The sequence below is a fragment of the Electrophorus electricus genome, chromosome 5 (genome assembly GCF_013358815.1).
Source record: "Electrophorus electricus isolate fEleEle1 chromosome 5, fEleEle1.pri, whole genome shotgun sequence".
In the NCBI taxonomy this organism is placed as follows: Eukaryota; Metazoa; Chordata; class Actinopteri; order Gymnotiformes; family Gymnotidae; genus Electrophorus; species Electrophorus electricus.
Window position 1 is genome coordinate 10,350,268 of NC_049539.1, and position 20,780 is coordinate 10,371,047.

At 47.1% G+C, this 20,780-nt stretch overlaps 1 protein-coding gene across 1 annotated transcript in view; it reads left to right on the forward strand.

Annotated features, from left to right (window-relative positions):
* ctnnd2a (catenin (cadherin-associated protein), delta 2a) overlaps positions 1-20,780 on the forward strand; it is a 188,683-nt gene that overhangs the window by 50,832 nt on the left and 117,071 nt on the right. Inside the window, exon 3 of the mRNA XM_027004434.2 lies at positions 2,323-2,438. Coding sequence (XP_026860235.2) covers positions 2,323-2,438 — 116 coding nt within the window. The remainder of the gene's footprint in view (positions 1-2,322; positions 2,439-20,780) is intronic.

Below are 20,780 nucleotides of genomic sequence, written 5' to 3' on the forward strand. Positions count from 1 at the left end.
TGTGTGTGTGTGTGTGTGTGTGCGTGTGTGTGTGTGTGTGTGTGTGCTTGTGTGTGTGTGTGCGCGCATGCGCGTACCTGGGCTATTGTGGTGACACCTGAGAGATTCAAATGTTCATTCAGCCATGCAGAAAACGTGGCCACTGTCTCATAGGGTCCACAGGAAAGTTCGTCAGGCAACACCGACACCCATCATCCCCCAGGGAGCGTAAGTGGAGCTGCCAGCGCTGTGCTGAATAGCTCCAGCACGGAGCCACTGTCTTCCACGCAGTGACAGGGAAGTTTCATCAGTATCATCTTGCCCGGAGAGTGGCCAACCTTAATGGCATTTTCTTTGCACATGTGGGCACTCGAAGAAGAAATATACACTTTTTCCTTTTTTGCTGAACAGAACAGTTGCTATGGAATCGCTGTGGCAATAATTCAGGGTTTGTTTAATTTTGCTTGTGTCTCTAAATACAACTGCAGAACAGTTTTTTTTTGTTTTTTTTTTAATCAACGTCTCCATCTCTTCCTGCAGCTTCTCATTTGCTGCACTCCGCGAGGGTTGGATAACTCAACGTTGCAGATACCTCTCGATTTTGTATGAAAGGTCGGTGGGAAGGGCCCTCTTTTTTTATGAAACGTTGTTAGCTCAATGCCGATGGGAGAGTGGGGTGGGGGTGGAGGGTGGCACTGGATTCCCTGTTGCCATGGAGACCTTTGTGCCTGGCTGAGCAGCTGTTGTGCGTGGCTGGGAGCAGGCAGGCTGGGCTGGCTGCAGCTCAGACCAGCGCAGGAATTTTGCGTGGAAGGCGACAATGAAGGACAGGGCTAGTGGCGACATCAGAACCGGAGTCCGCAAGGGATCCACAGGGCTTCTCCGGTGAGGCTGCCACCATGTTAGCAAAGCACTCCGAGAGTGCTTCCAGCCCTGGAGTTAGGCAACTTTAGTCTCCTGGCTCCCACGATGGTACAAGTGTTGTGTATGAGTGAAAAGAAGCCACGCATACCTCGCAGGGCTGCTTTTGGGAAGAAGTGAGTGTTATCTAGACTGTTTTTTATGGATGCCCTGACAGGCAGTTTGTGTTGCAAAGAACAGAGGCATTGTTACCCCCCACCCACCCACCTGCCCCTCCAGAGCTGTTTGTTCCACATCGATTTCCGCTCGGAGGCCTTGCAATACATAAACACAAGCACTGAAGGCAGTGTGTCTCTCGCCAGCATGCAAGTACAAGCGGGAATATATCTGTTTGCCATGCAGCGAAAGTTTCCAGCCGCGCACCTCGACGTGTCCAGGAGGGCGGGTTGGAAGGGGTGGGGTTTAATGAAGAGGTGACGAGAGGTGGAGCTCACAGCTGACCTACACGCTCGCCAACAGAGAAGGCAGGTGTCGTGAGCGGGACCGAGAGGCATTCTGGGGGTAGAAGACAGCCCAGATTGATGAGGCAGGTGCGCGTGCGTGGCTGGATATCCCCCCTCCTGCATTGATCACACTCCACCTGCCAGCAGCCTACAAATGCAGAGCCCTGCCTCTTACTGTGGAGAAAAAGCCCATTTTTTAAATAAAAGTGACAGGCAGTATGGTGGTGGGATGAAGAGTCCCTTGAAGGCTTTCGGAGGGGATGCCAGTGGTGGGACTCTCCTGACGCAATGCCCAGCCTGGGAGGGATCTCTCGGGGATAGGGGCACTCATAGCTGTCTGCCTAGAGCAGAGGCAGACTAGAGGACAGGCTAAGCAATCATCTCAGCTGTCCGGTCGCAGAATGGACTATTACTGAAGCCCATGATGCACTTTTTTGTCCCAGCTGAGGCACCCGTGATGATTATCACCACTGCGGGCTGTCCAGAGATCTTCCTGCCTGATTTACAGCCTGCGCATTTTGTTCAGGCAAACGCTATGGATGCCCCTCTCTGGAGCAGAAAATGTATCATATCAAATTAGCCCCTTCCTCTCATATATGTCATTTTAACTGCAGTGAAGAAACCAGTTGCTGCTGTAACAGAGTTTGAATGTACTTTTAAATGCCCCCCATGCACCCCCCCCCCCCCCCCAGAAAAATGCTGTGACTGGTTTGTGTCAGAGACTGTGGTGTAGGTAGTTTATGGTCTAGAGATTTATGTGTTATGATAATATGTTGTCATTCAATAAGGAAGTCAGTCATTGCAAATTTCTTTTCAAGTACTCATGAATCACAGAGGCGTTTAAATGGCACTTTGCTGTCGGCTGCTCTACAGGGGAAGCTGTTCCCTGGCTCTGATGCCTTTCTAATGGGGCTCCCTGGCACTGCATGTTACATGTTGCATACATCTAAGCCCCTCTGTCTGTCTGTCTGTCTGTCAGGAGCTGCAGTTTGAGAGGCTGACTCGGGAGCTAGAGGCAGAGCGGCAGATTGTTGCCACCCAGCTTGAGCGATGTAAACTGGGATCTGAGACTGGTGGCAGCATGAGCAGCTTAAGGTAAGGAGCCAAGCATTTGTGTGTGTATGTGTGTGTGGATGTGTATATGTGTGTGTGTGTGTGTGTGTGTGTGTGTGTGTGTGTGTGTGTGTGTGTGTGTGTGTGTGTGTGTGAATTGGACCCATTTTTATTTTTTGCTTTTCTAGCTGCTATTTTCAATATAAGGGTGTATATACTAATGTATATCATTAAGATTCAGTCAGGCATGAAACGAGTGTCTTGTGCTAGTGAGCAGTGGTACCTCTGGACTTCTAAAGCATGTTCTTGTGTTTTTGGGGGCAGGGGGTGTGATATATGCGGGTGCAGGTGTGTGAGAGTGTATGAGAGGAGCAGGCCTCGGCTCTAGCCCTGAAATCCCGCCCCCCCCAATTCACATATACACATCTTTTGCAAGAAGAAGCACCAGCTGAGCCCTCCCATACACACACTCCCACACACCCACACACAGTAATTGAATTAGCAGCGTTTCTGCATTACTGTGGGTGGAGCTTGGCTGGCGGGAGTGGTGGCATGTCTGTGCAAAGCACCGGTTCTCCATGCTCTGCCAGTACACTCCAGTAAAGCACTGAAGCAGGCCACAGCCCCCACCCCAGCCAATTAGCAAAGTCACTATGAACTAAATCAGGCCACACCCACCACCCCAGCAAGAGGCCACATGGAGCGTTCATGAGTCAGTCAGTCATGAGTAAATGTCCTTTAAGCAATTCCAAACATCCATACATAGCTGATCGTAGCTGTCATCACTATTTAGTGCCTTGCCCTTGCTCATGCCTGGGTGGGTCTGAAATTTTGCTTTAGGAGAAAAAGACCCTTTAGTGAAGGGGGGAGTTACGTCTTTCAAAGGTCTGTTAATTTAGTTTGCAGGAATGCTGACGGCTTTGAACTTGAGTTCCACTTATGCACACACAAACGCACACACAGACACACACACACACACACACACACACACACTTACTTACACACACACACACACACACACACACACACACTTACACAGTCACATTCATATTCATATTCATAATCACATTCCATACCTGGTATAGGGCTGTCAGAATAGGCTGGCATCTTAGGCTTCCTCAAAAAGCAGAATAATGATGTTCAATTATTAAGGAGTTCTGCAGTGCAGTGACACTTGAGTCTGGGTGTGTGTGTGTGTGTGTGTGTGTGTGTGTGTGTGTGTGTGTGTGTGTGTGTTTGTATTGGAGAGAAAGAGCGAGACTGGCCATGGAGAAACGCTGAGAACATTCTCTTACCTGCGTCTTCCTGCTCTGTGCTCCCCGTTCACAGATGCCCTACAGGAAAGATGATTCTTCCTGGCTTCTAATGAAAAACAATACGCAAAGTCTAGAGGGACTGAAATGATAAGTCCTTCCCTGTCGGCCAGGGAAACAGAAGCTTCACTGACTCAAGCTTGCTCATGCTCTAGCAATAGAAACTAAAATGCTGCGTTCCTGTGTAATATCGATTTACCCTTTTAATTTCCTCTAACAGGATGGGGTTACATTGGCCAGTGTGACAGGTGCCTGCTCCACCCCACGTGTTGTGACTGTGTTTGGACAGTGATCTATGGCAAATAATATATATAATCTTTAATAACAATATGTGAGATGACATATCTATGTAAATGTATTTTGCCATGTGATATAGAAATGACCCGTTAGCAGTTATTATACCACTCCTGGTCCAACATGGTGACCCAGGCACCAGCTTGGTCCCTGAGCCACTTTCCATGGAACTGGGAGGGGAAGCAGACACATCTGTCTCCAAAGAGAGGGCCCTTGTTTGGGCAGAGGTAGCTCAACAGTTACGGTATTAGCCTAGTGATCTGAAAGTTGCTAGTTCAAGCCCCACCCCAAGCTCCCACTATTGGTCCCCTGAGCAAGGCCCTTAATGCTCAATTTGTACTCAAATGTAAGCTTTGGATAAAAGAGTTGGCAGAATGCTGTAAATGTTCCTCCAGTGAGGAGAAAAGTTCTCACTCTTAAGTTACGTTCTGTGTCAGGGCTCCTGTGATGTTGGCTTGGGCCCTGCCAGAGTGTTATTTGCAAGGCGTGAAATAAGATGCCATATGCCTTTACTGGATGTGCTATAGAAGATTTGTATTCTCACTGGTTTTGCTTGACAAATGCAAGTGAGATGCTGTAATTTGTGACACAAATTTGACAATAAATCATTTGGTGCTTCACATGTGACAGTTGACTGGTGGCAAAAAAAAAAAACAACCCAAAAAACAAAGCAGCAGAGCAGCATGCTGAAATAGGATCATATATCGGCCTTTAAGCAGAGTCCTAAGGGTGGGTTCACACGTACGCCAAGAAAGAAAGAAATCCTCCTGTGATGAGTCTGGCTAAGCGGTGGAGTGGAGTAGATTATTGCGGGTGGTGCTGTGGTGTGAAGTTATTATTCATTAACTGTCACCTTTTTCCATCATTTTTACTATTGTTTACTATTGCTCATCGGTATCATTTGTTATCCGTCTAGCAGTTCAGTTGATCCGGTTTGGCTATATGTTCAAATCATCAGCTACCTCACTAACATATATATATATATATATATATATACATACGCATGTATGTATGTGTTATATATATACATACATAAATACATACATACATACATATATAATTTCCTAATACAATTAGGCAGTGCTCACACTGAGGTGCAGATTTCACTCAGAATGTCATGCTCTGCAGAAACCTGGCACTGTTGGCTTCAATCTCTCCACCACATTTATGCCGTCTGCACGCAGACATCAAGCCTTTCTGTCCACTTCAGTTCTTTCCCCCATGAAATCTCAAATATTCTAAGTGACGGAGTAACCTTTCATGAATCAAGAGACATCATTTCTTTTGCTCCTCTACCCACTGAGTTTAAAAACTAGCTATGAAGTACAGAGCATTCCGGAACACCCCGTCATGACACTCTGGGTGTGTCTCATGACACTCTGGGTGTGTCTCATGACACTCTGGGTGTGTCTGGCGAGTTCTTTGAATGGCGCACATTCCTAGTAACTGCTAAATCTTACATCTGCTTATTTAAGGACTGCATTGTAATCAATCCCCAAGAATTGAGGGGAAAGGAATACATGTACTGACTCCTCCTCACTCCAGCCCCTCTCCTTCTCCTTTACTCTCACTCTCTCACTCATTCTCTCTCTCCCACACACACATTTACTCTCACTCTCTCACACACTCACTTCCTCTCTCTCTCTCTCTCTCTCTCTCTCCTTGGGAGAGACCAATAGCAATAGTAAAACACGCGTGTTTGTCATTCATGCTGTCTCCCTCCGAAAATACAGCTGAGTTCTTTTTCTCTCTGTCTCTCTCTTCTTTTGTGAGTGTGTGTGTGAGAGAGATAGAGAGAGAGAGAGAGAGAGAGAGAGACAGACAGATAGACAGACAGGATGAGAACTGAAACTGTCACTTTTATGTGATAATGGGGTCGTCTAGGGCTGGTGCTACAGTACCTTCACTTAGTAACCACTAGCACATCACTGCTATCTCACAGTAATTTACTATTAAAGGAATCAGCGCAAGCCGTTGGGTTTCAGGGGAGCAGAGAGCTTTTAGGCTGAATTGTCATTGACATTGAGGTGCTGCATAGAGCCCTGGTCTTTTACACCTTTTTTAAAGGGCCAATACTGGTACTAAATACTTAATCACAGCATTGCTGACTCTGAGCACTGAGGATTTCCATTACGTGAAGCAGCTTTTAATGCTTTTCACATGCCTCAACTCTCAGGCTCTTCCCCAACTGCAGTTGTGCACTGTTGATATCGTGCAAATGTATGAAACTTTCCAAAATAGAAAAGAGTTATTTTGGATTTACACCTAGGCAGCAGTTCCCAGGCTGTTTTTGTCCTGAATTCAGACTTTTATTTTATTTAAGAAAAAAAAGAATCACAAGGAGAATATGTCACTATATGTTTGACATGTTTCATTAAATCTTGAGGGCATTCTGTTTTACTGTACTCATCAGCAATCATCAGCAAATCTTAATCTTTAGTGGCCGTGGAGATTATTAAACAATAACTATTAAGTGCTTAAATGATCCTTTATGTCATCTGTATGAACTTCATTTCTTTTGTGGATGTTTTTGTTTCCAAGCCTGGTAGAAGAGTGTGTTGTGCTCGTGTGCATCAGATGGACTGTCTCATGTATTGTGGGTAGGCTGTCTCATGTACAGAGGGTCATCCTCTCACAGGTCGTCCTCATCTAGAGAACAATGTTGTTAGACAATGTTGTTGAATTTGTGTGCTGCCTATGTGCATCCATGTGTGAACGTGTGTGAGCTAGTGTGTGTGTGGGTGCGTGTATTTATTGTGTGTGTGTGTGTGTACTAACAGGATTTGCTGCACCCAGGAAGCTTTCCTGGAACACCTGCTCTGGCAGTGGGCCCCGTGCCTTGTGCATGCTCTCCACCTGCGCAGGGCCACTCTCCACGCTAAACACTGACACGGGAGCCCGGGGAGACGAGCGGGCAAAGGCAGAGCTGCCTGCCCCTCCTCGCCATCAGTCAAAGGCACGTGCGTTATTATTTAAACAGGATAATGGCTTAGCGCCAGGAGCACCGGTGCGGTAATGCACCATGCCAAATCACCTGAAAAATCGCTCTGAAAAAAAAAAAAAAAAAAAAGATTCTCCATTGTACACCTGCTGAATCTCCACACCAAGGTACTAACTGAGCAAAGATTTCAGTGCTTGTGACATTCCTATGAAGGAAAAAAAATGCCTTGGAGTCTGAATTGGAAGACAATGCAGGTGAAGACAGTGTGGCAGAAACTGCGGAATCTGTAGAATTCCCTTCCCTACTGGGGAATGGCGGCACACCTGTGTGAAGTTGTCTGCCTGTGGGGCAGATCCAGGCTTCTGCCCAGCCTACCGGGGGTGGGGGTGGGGGGTGGGTACCGGCAGACAGTGGCCACTCGGGGCAGGCCGGGGCCGTCTGGACCTGTCTGCTTTAAGCCTCTCGGAGCCATGGTGTGTGTATGAGTGGGGATGCATTTCCCTCACGCGAGGCAAAGCATTATGGACCAAATTAGATCTGAAGCCAATTCGCCACGCGCAAATGCACATGCAATCATGTCTGAGCACCATCCGGCAGGGTATGAGGGCTGAGTGGGGAGAAGATCAAAAGATGGTAGCGCAAGCATCACTGGGCGAGGACTTATTCTAATTATTCATGCCACGACTCTGCCTGAATGTATTTTATGATGTTATATGATTGTAAATTATCTCGATGTATGATAATACTAAAAAAAATGAACTTGAAAACACAAAAAAACAGTGAAAACACATTGGTAAACCTTTGATGTTAAAACACACTGGTAAACCTTTGGTGTTAAAACCTTTGGTGTGACATCAGAAGACTGGGTGCTGTTATTTAGACTCAGTTTATTTACATATGTGAATTCATCAAAACAACTGCACAACTTGTCAGACAGGTTTGCATATTATAGCATTTGTGCAACGCATTAATATTGCAAAATAAAAATATTGCAATTAACCAACAATATTGTTCAGCTCTGGGTTAAAGCAGTACATCCAAAAGGGCAAGAGAAGGGTGTGTGTGTGTGTGTGCTTGGGGTGTGTTGGAGTGTTAACATAGCACTGCCCTAGCAGTACTGACGAGGACTCCTGATCACGTAAAACCTCAATTAGCACATGCGTCTGAGAGCAGGGAAGCAGGCGTGTGGCTGGGCCTGACCTAGGAATTCCAGTTCCACTGTATTTAAACCCTTCATATGCATTCAAGGAAAGCCGCGGCAACGGCGCTGCGTTTATAGCGCCATCGTGAAAATGTCACACAATCGAGCCGCCTGCACTAACAAACGCCTCTCATTAGCTTCCACCAGCCACGGTGCTGATTTTTACGCTTTCTGCTGCTTCTTTTAGTGTTGCGTGGGGTTATTCGCCAGGGTGAATGTCAATTCACGCTGCACAGTCTCCATGGAATTCTGCTTCCCCTGTGTGCTTGGCCTGTGTGGTCGTCACGCCATACCTCTCAGAGCTGTGTCTGTGTGTGTGTGTGTGTGTGTGTGTGTGTGTGTGTGTGTGTGTGTGTGTGTGTGTGTGTGTGTGTGTGTGTGTGTGTGCCACTGGTACATGCAGCACTCATTTAGGAATGGAGCTGCTGCCTGGCTAGAGGCTGTAGGTACTGTGTGAGACTACTGTGTTTAACCATGGACCTGAATGCTGAGACATATGCATGTGTGTATATGTGTGTGTGTGTGTGTGTGTGTGTGTGTGTGTGTGTGTGTGTGTGTGTGTGTGTGTGTGTGTGTGTGTGAGGGGTAGTGAAAGAGTGAGAGAAAGTGAAAGCGTGTGTGAGAGACAGAGATCAGAGCTTTGGTTTTTTTAGTGTGTCTGTCACTGTGAGAGAGATGAAAGGCTCATAAATAGGGTGTATGAGCCATGACGCTGGCTTATGTCTCATAACCTAACTCCCTTTTATCCTGGCCAGTCTCAACACATGCATATGCATGCAAGCATGCACACACGCATGCACTCACACTCCCTGCGGTGCATGTCAACCTCAACCAGTCAGAACACCATAGCAGAGCAGGCAGCACACACGGTGTGATGAAGCTCCACAGATCCACACAGCGTCTCCCTCATCACTGCTGCGCGCGCAACACACACACTAAAACACACACACACGCACACACACATGATCAGATGAAGACAGATGTGCTAGACTCGAGCCCGGTCCTGATGACTTATCCACTGTGTCTGCAGTTCTGATATCAGCTGACACTGATGGACAGACCACCCCTGTACTATGTGCCTCTGCTTTTTACAACATATATATATGTAGTGTGTGTGTGTGTGTGTGTGTGTGTGTGTGTGTGTGTGTGTGTGTGTGTGTGTGTGTGTGTGTGTGTATGTGTATATATCTATATATATCCTATATATCCTCAGATAGAATTAGACGTTTTATTATTAAAACTAAATGAGCTGAGGTAAGGTTGAGTGAGAGAAAAGAGGGATGAAAGGGTTTGTGTCTGCACTCTGCCACAAGATTAGTTCAACCAATCAAGAAGCATAAGGTCATCTCCGACTTATTACCTCCAGCAGAGCAATTAAAATGGCCTATTAGAGGCTGGCAGTGGGCTATGCAGACACACCCCCAGTGCAGAAGCACACACTGCAGAAAGGTCGCCAGCCAGACTTGGTCAAGGACACTCTGCCACTCACGCCGTAAATGCCACTCACCGGTAATTTGTTCAGCTCGTATTGGACACAGAAGCTGGAGCTGGATAAGCGCGGTGACGCAGGCAGTGCCGCGGGATTAGTGCACAGCGGGGGATTAATACAGCGCTTGGGGCTTGATGGTCTCCCCGAGCCTGGGAAGAAAGAGCCTGCGGAGTCTGCAGATGCCTGGCCGGGTCCCGCGAGGAGCGCGCCCTTGCCCAGCTGCTGTGCCGCCCCTGATGGGAGACCCCTCGTTGTTTTGTGCAGGGGTGGAGCCAGTGGAGGTGCGCGGTCAGCGGCGTGGTCGAGGGGGCCACAGAGTTAGGCCGCTTTAAGCTTTAATTGGCAGGCCTCTTTCGTAAGGGCGGCAGAGGTGAGGAGAGGTGAAGCAGGAGAGATGGAGGGAAGCGTGATGGAGGGAAGGTGGAGGGGTGAGTGGGTGAGTGTGTGTGTGTGTGTGTGTGTGTGTGTGTGTGTGTGTGTGTGTGTGTGTGTGTGTGTGTGTGCGTGCGCGTGTGCGGGTGTGTGTACGTTTAGGGAAGAAAAGGCAAAAATCTCCAGAGACTGACACGTGGAGTGAAGGTGTGTGACAGGGCATCCGTGTGAACGTGTCTGAGTGTGTGTTTGTGGGGTGGAGAAGGGGGCTGGGTTGGCTGTGTGTGTGTGTGTGTGTGTGTGTGTGTGTGTGTGTGTGAGTGAGTGTGTGATGCCCCAGTTGAGCCTGTTAGCATGGTTCAAGACATGACTCTCTCAAACAGACAGAGAGAAAGAGAGAGAGCGAGAGAGAGAGAGAGAGAGAGAGAGAGAGAGAGAGAGAGAGAGAGAGAGAGAGCTTAGGGCAGTCACTGGACTTTACATTTAAATTATGATGTGACATTTTCCGGTTGCCCCACCGGCCTCAGGGCAGAGAAGTGAAGAATAAGGCTGGCTCCTCTGGGCCCCTTCCTCGGTATAGCAGAGCCGAACAGACATGCTGCATAGTGTACGGCGTACTGTACATAAAAACACACACACTCTGCTGCGCTGAACTTGAAGGGAAAATTGACCTTCATTTTGTATCTGACTGACTAAAGGACTCTAGTTAGCGCTGCAACATTTGAGCTCATCCTCTCCGTTCTTCGCGCACACACCCCCTCCACCCCCCCCCCCCCCCACACACACACACACACACGTGCACTTGCTGACACACAGTCATTACTTGTCTCATTGTGGGCACTATGCATAATTAGGTTTTCTGATGAGGACAGATGTAGAAACATTTGTTGATCAGATTCAGATCCATCCGCTCTGATTATGATTCACGATTGAGGGTTCGGGTGCTGCGATAGCCTATTACGACGGATGCCTGCCCTGCACCTGTTAGCCATGCGCACCCGCGTGTGCATGTGTGCATATGTGTGTGTGTGTGTGTGTGTGCATATTTGTGCATGTGCTTGTGTGTGCACGTTTGCAGGTTGCTGCGGACGTTTCCACGTATTGGCACACACTCCGACACCTGGCTCTCAGCAGGTGACAGGCATGGTCAGGAATAAACTTCCATAGATGCGCTTTTGGAGCTGCCGGTCCGACATCAGTGCGGGGGTGAAACTCTTGCTTGTCCCCGTCATTAGCGGGCCGTGGTTCAGGAGCGATCACGTGTGGGGTTTGCCGCTGCCTCTCCACTGCTGCACTCTGTCAGTGGACAGTTACAATGGTGATTGGCACACAAATTTGTAACTCTGGACTCTTATTGCTGTATGTTGTTTGATGGCTCAAAATGATCTAAAATTCCCTGCCAGCAGCTATAATGGGGCACAACTCTCTCTCTCTCTCTCTCTCTCTCTCTCTCTCTCTCTCTCTCATACACACACACACTACCTCTTTTTTCTCTCTCACATTCTCGCACTCTCTCTCTCGCTCTCTCTCTCTCTCTCTCTCTCTCTCTCTCTCTCTCTCTCTCTCTCTCCAGGGTGGTAATACAGTGAAATGTGATGGGTAAGAGGTTCTTATGGGCCTAATGCTGCATCACCTTTTGTGATGGCGGTGGGTGGGGCATCGACTGGCCCCTCTCTCTGCTTCTGCCTTGAGGTTGAAAGGCCGTCAGGGTCTTCGGGGACACAACCCGCGTCACGTTCCCCTGTAACTGGGTGGAGTGGGCCTTTAATGGCTCAGGTGCGCTTTGGCTTCAGCCAGTGCAGAAATGGCTGCTGTGGTTGATGACTGATGTACGGTTTGTCTGGAAACCAAGACCCATCATGATCTTGGCCAGCTTTGCTCTGCCAGGAAGTGGTGTGTGTGTGTGTGTGTGTGTGTGTGTGCAGCATGCATGTATCCCTGGGCTAGGGAGCATGTGCAGTGGGGTCCACAAACAGCTGTGAACCCCTGTTCCCCTCCACACCCCACAATCTGTGAGGAGTGCAAACACACACAGACACACACACACACACACACAAGATGTAACACATACAACCTCATTGGGCATGCAAATGCATGCTTATCTTGTCTAAACTGTAGATAGCGGCTGAGTCCCGATAAGGCCAGCTCTACTGCTAGGAAGAAAGCAAGTATGTGTGTGTGTGTGTGTGTGTGTGTGTGTGTGTGTGTGTGTGTGTGTGTGTGTGTGTGTGTGTGTGTGTGTGTGTGTGTGTGTGGCTACATTTGAAGAGTTCTCCCATCCCTCTCACCCAGTAGGTTTCCTGCTGTGTAGGAGGGCTCCTCCGTGACTGAAGAGAGCCTGCAGGTAGCACAAGCACTGCTCCTGCCCAGTGAACTCCAGCCACACGCAGCAGAGGCCCGGTGCCCAGCCGCTGGCCCCCGCGCTGCTGCTCACTAAGGGCTAATAAGGAGATCCAGGGGGCGGCTCGCTGCCGCCTGATCGGACAAGGCAGCGCCGGGCCGAGGCGTGACTCAGCTGGTTTCCCACCCACGTGATGAGAGCTCACTGCTGCCTGAGTGCTCAGCACACAGCACAGTCTGTCTGTCTCTCTTCTCTTACTCCCACTAACCTCTCTCAGCCTGTCTCTCTCTCTTCTCTTACTCCCACTAACCTCTCTCAACTTGTCTCACTCTCTCACTACATCTCTCAGCCTGTCTCTCTCTCTCTCTTTCTCTCTCTCTTTCTCTCTCTCTCTCTCTCTCTATTTTTTGTTTATTGGCAGGACTACACCAGGTACAAATAATTTGGACCTGAACATGGCAATTGTCATATGTAACAAACTAGTAATAAAAACGAACAACAATTAAAATTAAATAAAATAAAAATATTAAAAGGTAACAGCAATAAAGACAGTACACATGTTAATAAGAAGAAGCTTATTCCATGGTGAGAGGTGTGGTGGGTGTATGACTGTGGAGTGCGTTACTCACTGTCTCTCAGGAGGTGACATGTTGCCACAGATTTTGCAGTGAGAGGTGCTGTGTTTCCTTCTCTCTCAGCTTTTCTTCCTCTCACATTCTCAGCCTGTCCCTCTCTCTCTCTCCCTCTCTCTCTCTCTCTCTCCCTCTCTCTCTCCCTCTTTCCCTCTTATTCTCTCACCCCGCCCCAGTTCTGTTTTTCCCCTGTTCTCTCTCTCACACATTTGTATTTTTCCCTATTCTATCTCACACACATTCTCTCCCCTTTTCCCCATTCTCTCTCACTTAAATACACACATACACACACACACACATGTTCTCTCTGTCTCATACTCTATGCCTCCTTTCTCCATTATCTCACTCTCTTACATACACACATACTGCCCCCACTATCTCACTCTCTTACATACATACATACACACATACTGTCCCCCCACTATCTCACTCTCTTACACACACACACACTGTTCCTCCCACTATCTCACCCTCTTACATACACACATACTGCCCCCCCACTATCTCACTCTCTTACATACACACATACGACCCCCCACTATCTCACTCTCTTACATACATACTCTCCCCCCACTATCTCACTCTCTTACATACATACTGTCCCCCCACTATCTCACTCTCTTACACACACACACACTGTCCCTCCCACTGTCTCACTCTCTTACACACACACATACTCTCTCTCTCTTTCTTGCTCTTATTTTGTGTTCAGTTCGGTTGTTCTTGCTGTGCCACAGGCTCCTCCGCTCTTTCTGTAACTGTCCCAGGCGCTGCGTTCCGGTTAGCCGTCGTGGCCAAAGCGTCAGATGCGCATTACCCAGCGCTCTGTGCTGTAACACTTTCCCTTCACCCGAACCCTGAGTAACTGATCTGATAAGGGTGAATGAGAGCCATAACACAGCAGTGTGTGTGTGTGTGTGTGCGTGTGTGTGCGTGCCTTTGAAAGAAGAGAGCATATGAAAGTGTCTAATGATTGAACAGGGGAGGGACACAGCTGGTTGGCTCTCCTCTGAAGCATAGATGCAGGAGTTAAGTTTTAAGTCCCTTTGCGGTTCGTTTTTTCGTTCTTTCTTTCCCTTTTTCTTCTTTTTCTTTTCCTTAGGCACCCTTTGTCCTGTCATCCACACACTAATGCACACGCACAGACATGCTTTGTCACCAGTTGTGAGATCAAAATGGTTGGTCAAGTATTTAATGAGGCAAGACCAACACATCCACCAAAATAGTCACACTTCTATTTTAATTGGCTAAAATGTGTTTTGGGGCAGCACACTATATGAATATTCAAACAGTCATGAACTGCTTCAGGTTTTAGCCCTCCCTGTGTAGCTATTCAGTAATTAGCCAGTAGTTTAGTAGTTCTTCATGCTTTTGTGTGATTTCTGCCTGCCTGATAGTGTTACAAACCAGTAGATCAGTAGATTGACTGTGTGTGTGTGTGTGTGTGTGTGTGTGTGTCAGTCTGTCTCCCCTCTGCTTTTCATCAACATTCTCCATATTCGTCTAATGCACTAGCATTAGTTTTCCATACCAGCAGTGCCATGTGGGCAAGAGAAGGTAAGATGATAGCTGCTCTGTCCCAGACTGACATAAAAGATCCATTTCACCTTTCATGAACCAGCTGAGCACCTCTCCAGTGCTCCCGCGCCCCTCCTCACCATCCTCCTCCTCACATAACAAGTGTGGCAGGCCCGCTTGTCCAATCTCACAGAGGCGGTGGCAGAGTGTGCCGGAGGAGCGTGGAAAGGCGGGAAATTAGATGGGCTGGGTTCTCGTGCTCTCTCCATCCAGTGCACAGCTGGGAGACCTGTCTTCGCGCTCTTTTGTGGCTTTCCAGATCTTTCTGTAGCAAATCTCGGTGGAGGGCTGTGGGGTGGTGGTGTGTGTGTATGGGATTAGCCCAGGCTCCCTGGGTCGGCGCCGCTTCACTCCCTCGTGCCTACGCTCGCTCCGTTATTCACGCCGTCTGCCCTGTCGTGTTTCCCTCCCTGCCCCTTTCATGCCTCCGATGCCTCTGACCCCTCCACTCTCCGCACCCCCACCGCTCCAGATGCTCCTCCACCCGCCGCCTCCTCAAGCATATCTCAGCTGCACCAGCCCTATGGATAAGAAAGAGGTTTCCTAGACACCACCCCCCGCCGCCTCCCTCTCTCTCCCTCCCTCCCTCCCTCCCTCCCTCCCTCTCTCTCTCTCTCTCTCTGTGGGTAAGATCTCGCATTCCGTTGCTTGTATCTTTGCTCAAAGCTGTCTGTCCTGGGCCCTGGGGAAATGGCTGCTTTGCCTCACACAGTGCTGCCCTTTGCTGTGGATGCCACGTGGAGGTTAGGGCTTTCGGCGGGTGTGGCGGGAACCTTCGCCGTGTCGCAGGAGCAGTGGCACGCTTCCGGTTGCACTGAGGGCTTCCCAGGCGACAGTGGAATGGCTTTCCCCGGGGAGGACACACTCTTAGCAGTTTTCCTTGCTATAAATACAGCTAATTGAACTGATTAAGGGCTTCAGAATGATATGACAGGCTGAGTCCACTGTGTGGGAATAGTCGTTACTGGGACCAAGGACTGTTGAGTTTGGACCAGCATGTTTTAGAAGCGTTTGGGAAGCATTTCCCCTCCTGTGGTGGTGATTTGGAAGTTGGAGAGTATGAGGTGTTGGCATGATTTGTGCCCACGCCACTCTCTGCCTGTACTGGTAGCCAGAAATGCCCTTTTGCCATTCACCCATGTGGTTCTTTGCCACGAAAGAGTCCTGGGCTGCAACACAGAGGGCCGCAAGGAAGCCCCACTCGCATCCCAGCTGCTAATTATAATCCACGAGACGAGCGTGCCGTTGTCGCTGCTGCGTTTGATGGGTGCCAGCGAGCCGCCATCACAGGTAGCTTGTTTGTTCTAACAGGCATCCCCTGGGACAGAGGCAGACTGCAGCGGGAGTGACCGTAAAGGTGGAGTCCAGGACGGGAACGCACGAAAGCAGGCCGGTGAGCACGGTTGAGCTAACCAGCACTAGTTTGGGGGATGCGGAAGGAAAGATGATTAATAGCTGTGACGGCAGCCTGCCGTGTGCACGCGTTAATTAGAAATCTCACCGGCAGCGGCCCTGTATCCTGTCCGCCTGAATCAAAAGTGCCTTTATCCTTCTGAAGCAGCCCGGGAAAACATAATCATGTATAGGCATTTGGGGTGGAAAGGGGGCGGGGCTTTGACTGGAGCCTCCTCAGACAGGAAGCCCTTCCTGTAATTTATTTGCTTGTGTTAGTTTGGAATAGTTATGCGGTAATATTGATTTGGAAGTTGTTCAGACTGCTTCCCGCACTGACATCCTGCTGTGGTGCATGGGGCCACACGACGTTGGGGCTGTCTCTTTATTCGCCATCAGTCAGGGGAAAATATAACCTATTGTTGATCTGCCTGTGCAGTAGCTATCAATTACTCATCTTTTGAGTGTTTTCAGGCAGCTGAATGGAACGTAAAGTGTAATGGCTGGTGTATGGAGAGCCATCGTACACCACGCCCACACGATATGTCATTTGGACAGTAAACGCCTTTATATGAGGGAGCCCACAAACACCCCGTAATACCCAATAAAAATGGTCTAAACCGTCGGGGACCCACAGGACGCAATATTCCTCATATTCAGCCAGTGCCCAGTGCTTTTTACTGGAGAAAATGATTCACTTATTCCAACATCTCCCCATTTGTTTGTTATTGCTCTGCTGGCTTCGGGTGCAGGAAGAATGGGCACTGTAAACACTGGCGCCAAGCCTGTGGCGGATTTTGTATCTAGCACTGCAGCGGATGCATTCACTCTTTATACCCCCCCCCACACCCCCCCCCCCCCCCCCCCCCCCCAACCATCTCCACCCTTAATCCCCAATGCAGCCCTGACATCTAAAAAAATTAATATATTATAAATATATAAAAGGTATATAAAAGTTTAAGGACTTCAGACACATATGAGTGGAATGTTTTACCAAAAACACACTGCACTATCTAAGATATATCAGGTTATATAAGGGTTTTCTCTCAGTGCGCACTTGCTGTAGTGAGAGAATGGGCTTGGCTAAGTGAGCTTTTTCAGTTGGTTTTGAATGTGGCCATCCTAATCTTCTTCTCGTTCCTGTCGGTTTCCGGCACTCTTTACTGCTGTAAACAATTTGTTTTTAGTATAAACAACAGTGCTTTTAGTAGCTTCAGCATCGTATCCATGTCCCCCCCCCCACATGCAGGTTAATGGCTGTGTGCCTTTCTGGGTAGGCATGTGTAAGGTGTGTGTTTTTCACATGATGATCAGGATGTAGCAGAGGGGCACACATGTTTATCTCCATTCACATACACTGAAATAATTGGTCTCCGCGGAGCCCATTCAAGGGGGTCAGTTAAGGCAGTGATACCCCCACCCCCTGCACAAGTACACACACACACACACACACACACACACACACACACACACACACACACAGAGAGAGAGAGAGAGAGAGAGAGAGGTTTCTCTGAGTTGCTGCCTAACTTTGGTACACACTATGAGTCTTTCTCAGCCTCCCAAACCCCTGAATAGAAAGACATTATCTCTTTGTGGTTTCCTTACTGAAATAATAATTACTGCCTAATGGAATAATGCAAATTAATTGCTTTTTATAATTAATAAATAATATATTCCAAGTGTTACCATATCAGTTCTTCATTAATTGCTATTCAATATTATAAACTGTAATTTCATAACCATGTCTTAAACCAATGAGGTAAATACATTTTAAGGATTAATTTATTCATTCTTTTTAAATCCATTACATTAAATACAATAAATTAAACAATCATGTTTTATAATCTTTCTCCTTCCCCCCCCCCCCCCCCATCATTCTAATTGTAATGAAGTGGTGTGGAAACTACGGAAACTACAATGTTTGGATATATTTCACTTCGGAACCTTACCGTCAACATTTCCCAGGATAACTAGGTTCAGAAAAACATGTACTGTATATCATACTACTGCCATTGTGACAATATTTTTTTCATGAACGTGTTAAGAAATTAAAGAAATCATTGCATCATTATGCAGAACAGTAAACTTTCTTGATAGAAAAATATTTCATAATATTAGTGTGAAAATGTTGTGCCAGCATATTGCTAGTGATGGCTAACTTTGCTGCGTCCCACGCATGTCGAATCATCCGCGGTCACCTGTCCTTCCTTTTATCTGTAGCCGAAATATTTCCATACTTCCCGATTTAAAACTTTTTTGATGGGAGAGAAAAGTTCTGGGGTCACGCCACCTTGCGCCATGCTCTGGCGTCTCTGTGTTTACATCTCCCTCTCAGCATCGAGGACTGTGACACGGGATCGGAGCGCCACCCAGCAGGGCGTGTGAGTGCTTGTTACAGCACGGCTGCTTTGGGTCTCTGGAAAATAAGCAGCTTTTTAAAATGCACAGCGTTTTCAAGTGGCCACAATAACGTCACTGCCTCTAATATCGTGATACCTATGCAAAGAATAGTATAGACAGGAAAGCCAAATATGTTCTCCCTGGTGAGGGGCTACTGGTAATTCACCGTCCTTTATCAACAATCAGTCTTAACTAGCTCTTAACTGCTTTAAAGCAGTTCCAGTTTAATTGTTAGTCATGGGGGTGGGAACACAAGAATTCTAAGTAATAAATGTCTTATTCACATCAGTGTAAGGACATTTTTTTTTAAATGGATAGACATGTAGGTTCAATAATGGTGGAAGACCAAGTCATTATCTTTTTGTCAGCATCGTAGTTTATTATAGTTATTAATAATTTAGGAATGTGGTAACACTTGATTAATTATTGCATAGTAAGTACTTAAGTGTTTTCTCACTGTGTGAGGTCTTGAACTGCATCTGTGTAGCCCATTTCAGCTCACCTGAAGCAGACCCACTGTTCACCACTTCAGTTATTTACAACTCCATTGAAGACGTACTGTAGTTACCACATCAGTTCCAAATAGGCTACTGTATCATTCCACTTTAGTCAATATGCAATTATTTGGTAGTGAGGAGTAATTGAAAAGCTGGTATTACTTACTCCATTACCATTAACTTAAGTTAATAAGAATTAATAAATGTTATTTATGCATTTTTCTAGGCTCCAAACATAGTCAGGGCATATTTTTCCTGAAAGTGTACAAAAACAAACATTCATATGCACACACACACACACACACACACACACACACCCCCACACACACACACCCACACACGCACGCACACACACCAACACACACACACACGCACACATGCACACGCACACACACACACACGCACGCACACCCACACACACACATCCACACCCACACACCCACACACACGCACACATGCACACACACACACACCCATACACACCCACCCACACACACACACACACACACACGCATATGCATATTTAGCTTCAGACAGCTGTAGATGAAATGAGGCCACTAATTGAATGTGATGACTTGGGCCTGAGTTGTGGCAGCAGTGCTATGATTTGGAGTGATGGCATGTGTGAATATTCCACACGAGCTCACTCATAGCCACTGTGTAAGGGGATTAGCAATGAGCCCCCCCCCCCCCCGGAGATGAAGGAAGCACACCCGTGTGTGTGTGTGTGTGTGTGTGTGTGTGTGTGTGTGTGTGTGTATGTGTGTGTGTGTGTGTGCGTGAAAAATTGAGAAAAAGAATGAGGAGAGTACTGCAGCACCACAAACATGATCAAAAGAGCACATTTATCCCAAGATGAAGTAATTATGATTTTTACATTTTTGGGGTGATCCATATCATCCTATCATCCCCTCGGGCTGTTTGCTGTGCTCTCAGTGCTAATGTCTCAACCAAGACCAGCACACATTCTCACAAGCCAAGAAACAGAGTGCCGCATTGCATAAATAACTCCAAAAATGTAAACCCCAAATGCCCCTGCTTTGTTTTTGTTTTTTGTTTTTGGTTCAAAGTAAACTCCTTAACATGCTGTTCAATCCTGCCCCACCCTCTCCCTACAGAGTGTGGAAGTAGAGCCCTCAGCCCAGAGGTGGTGCCGTGTGCATTCTCAACAGCAGCAATTAGCATGTAGCAATGGATTAGCAAATTGTGAAAAAGGAGGAAAAAAATACTATGTAGCATCCCACAGTTTGTTTTTTTTGTTTTTTTTGGTCCTGCCACGCCAGCAGGGCTAACTTGCTTGCCGTTGCTGCTTCAAAGTTACAGGTACAGTAGGTTTCATCTGCAGACAGGTAGTAACCTGCCTCACACAGCACTCAAAGACTGAGGGACTCATGAGTTTGACTGATGTCGTACATTTTTCCCTTGTGTATTCTATAATGAATGGCAATGACCAGTGGAGTTTTAAACGAATGAAAGCCGTTTCATTATGCAGCTTCCTGTGTGAACTGCTGACTGGACCATTGTGAGCCTGCTATAAGAAAATAAATAAATATATATATATATATATATATATATATATATATATATATATATATATATATATATATATATATATATATATATATAACATGTTCACTGAGTTTATGCTGAATAACATAAATAGTAAACAAAAAAAACCAACTATTTCCAGCCTTAACGTTTTAAATGAAACTGTCATGGCTGCTCCCAAGGTGCCATTAACTGTATCGTAATGGTGAATGAATTATAAACACTGCGCAGTAGCCTCAGGATACAGTACACTAGAATAAATGCAAATGTAACTGCACAGAATTCACTACAGACACAGTTTAACTGAAGAAGAGATGTTATTTATTCACAATAAAAGACTAAAGAGTGTGGGCGTCATGTCTGTTTTGTAATAAACTAACCAA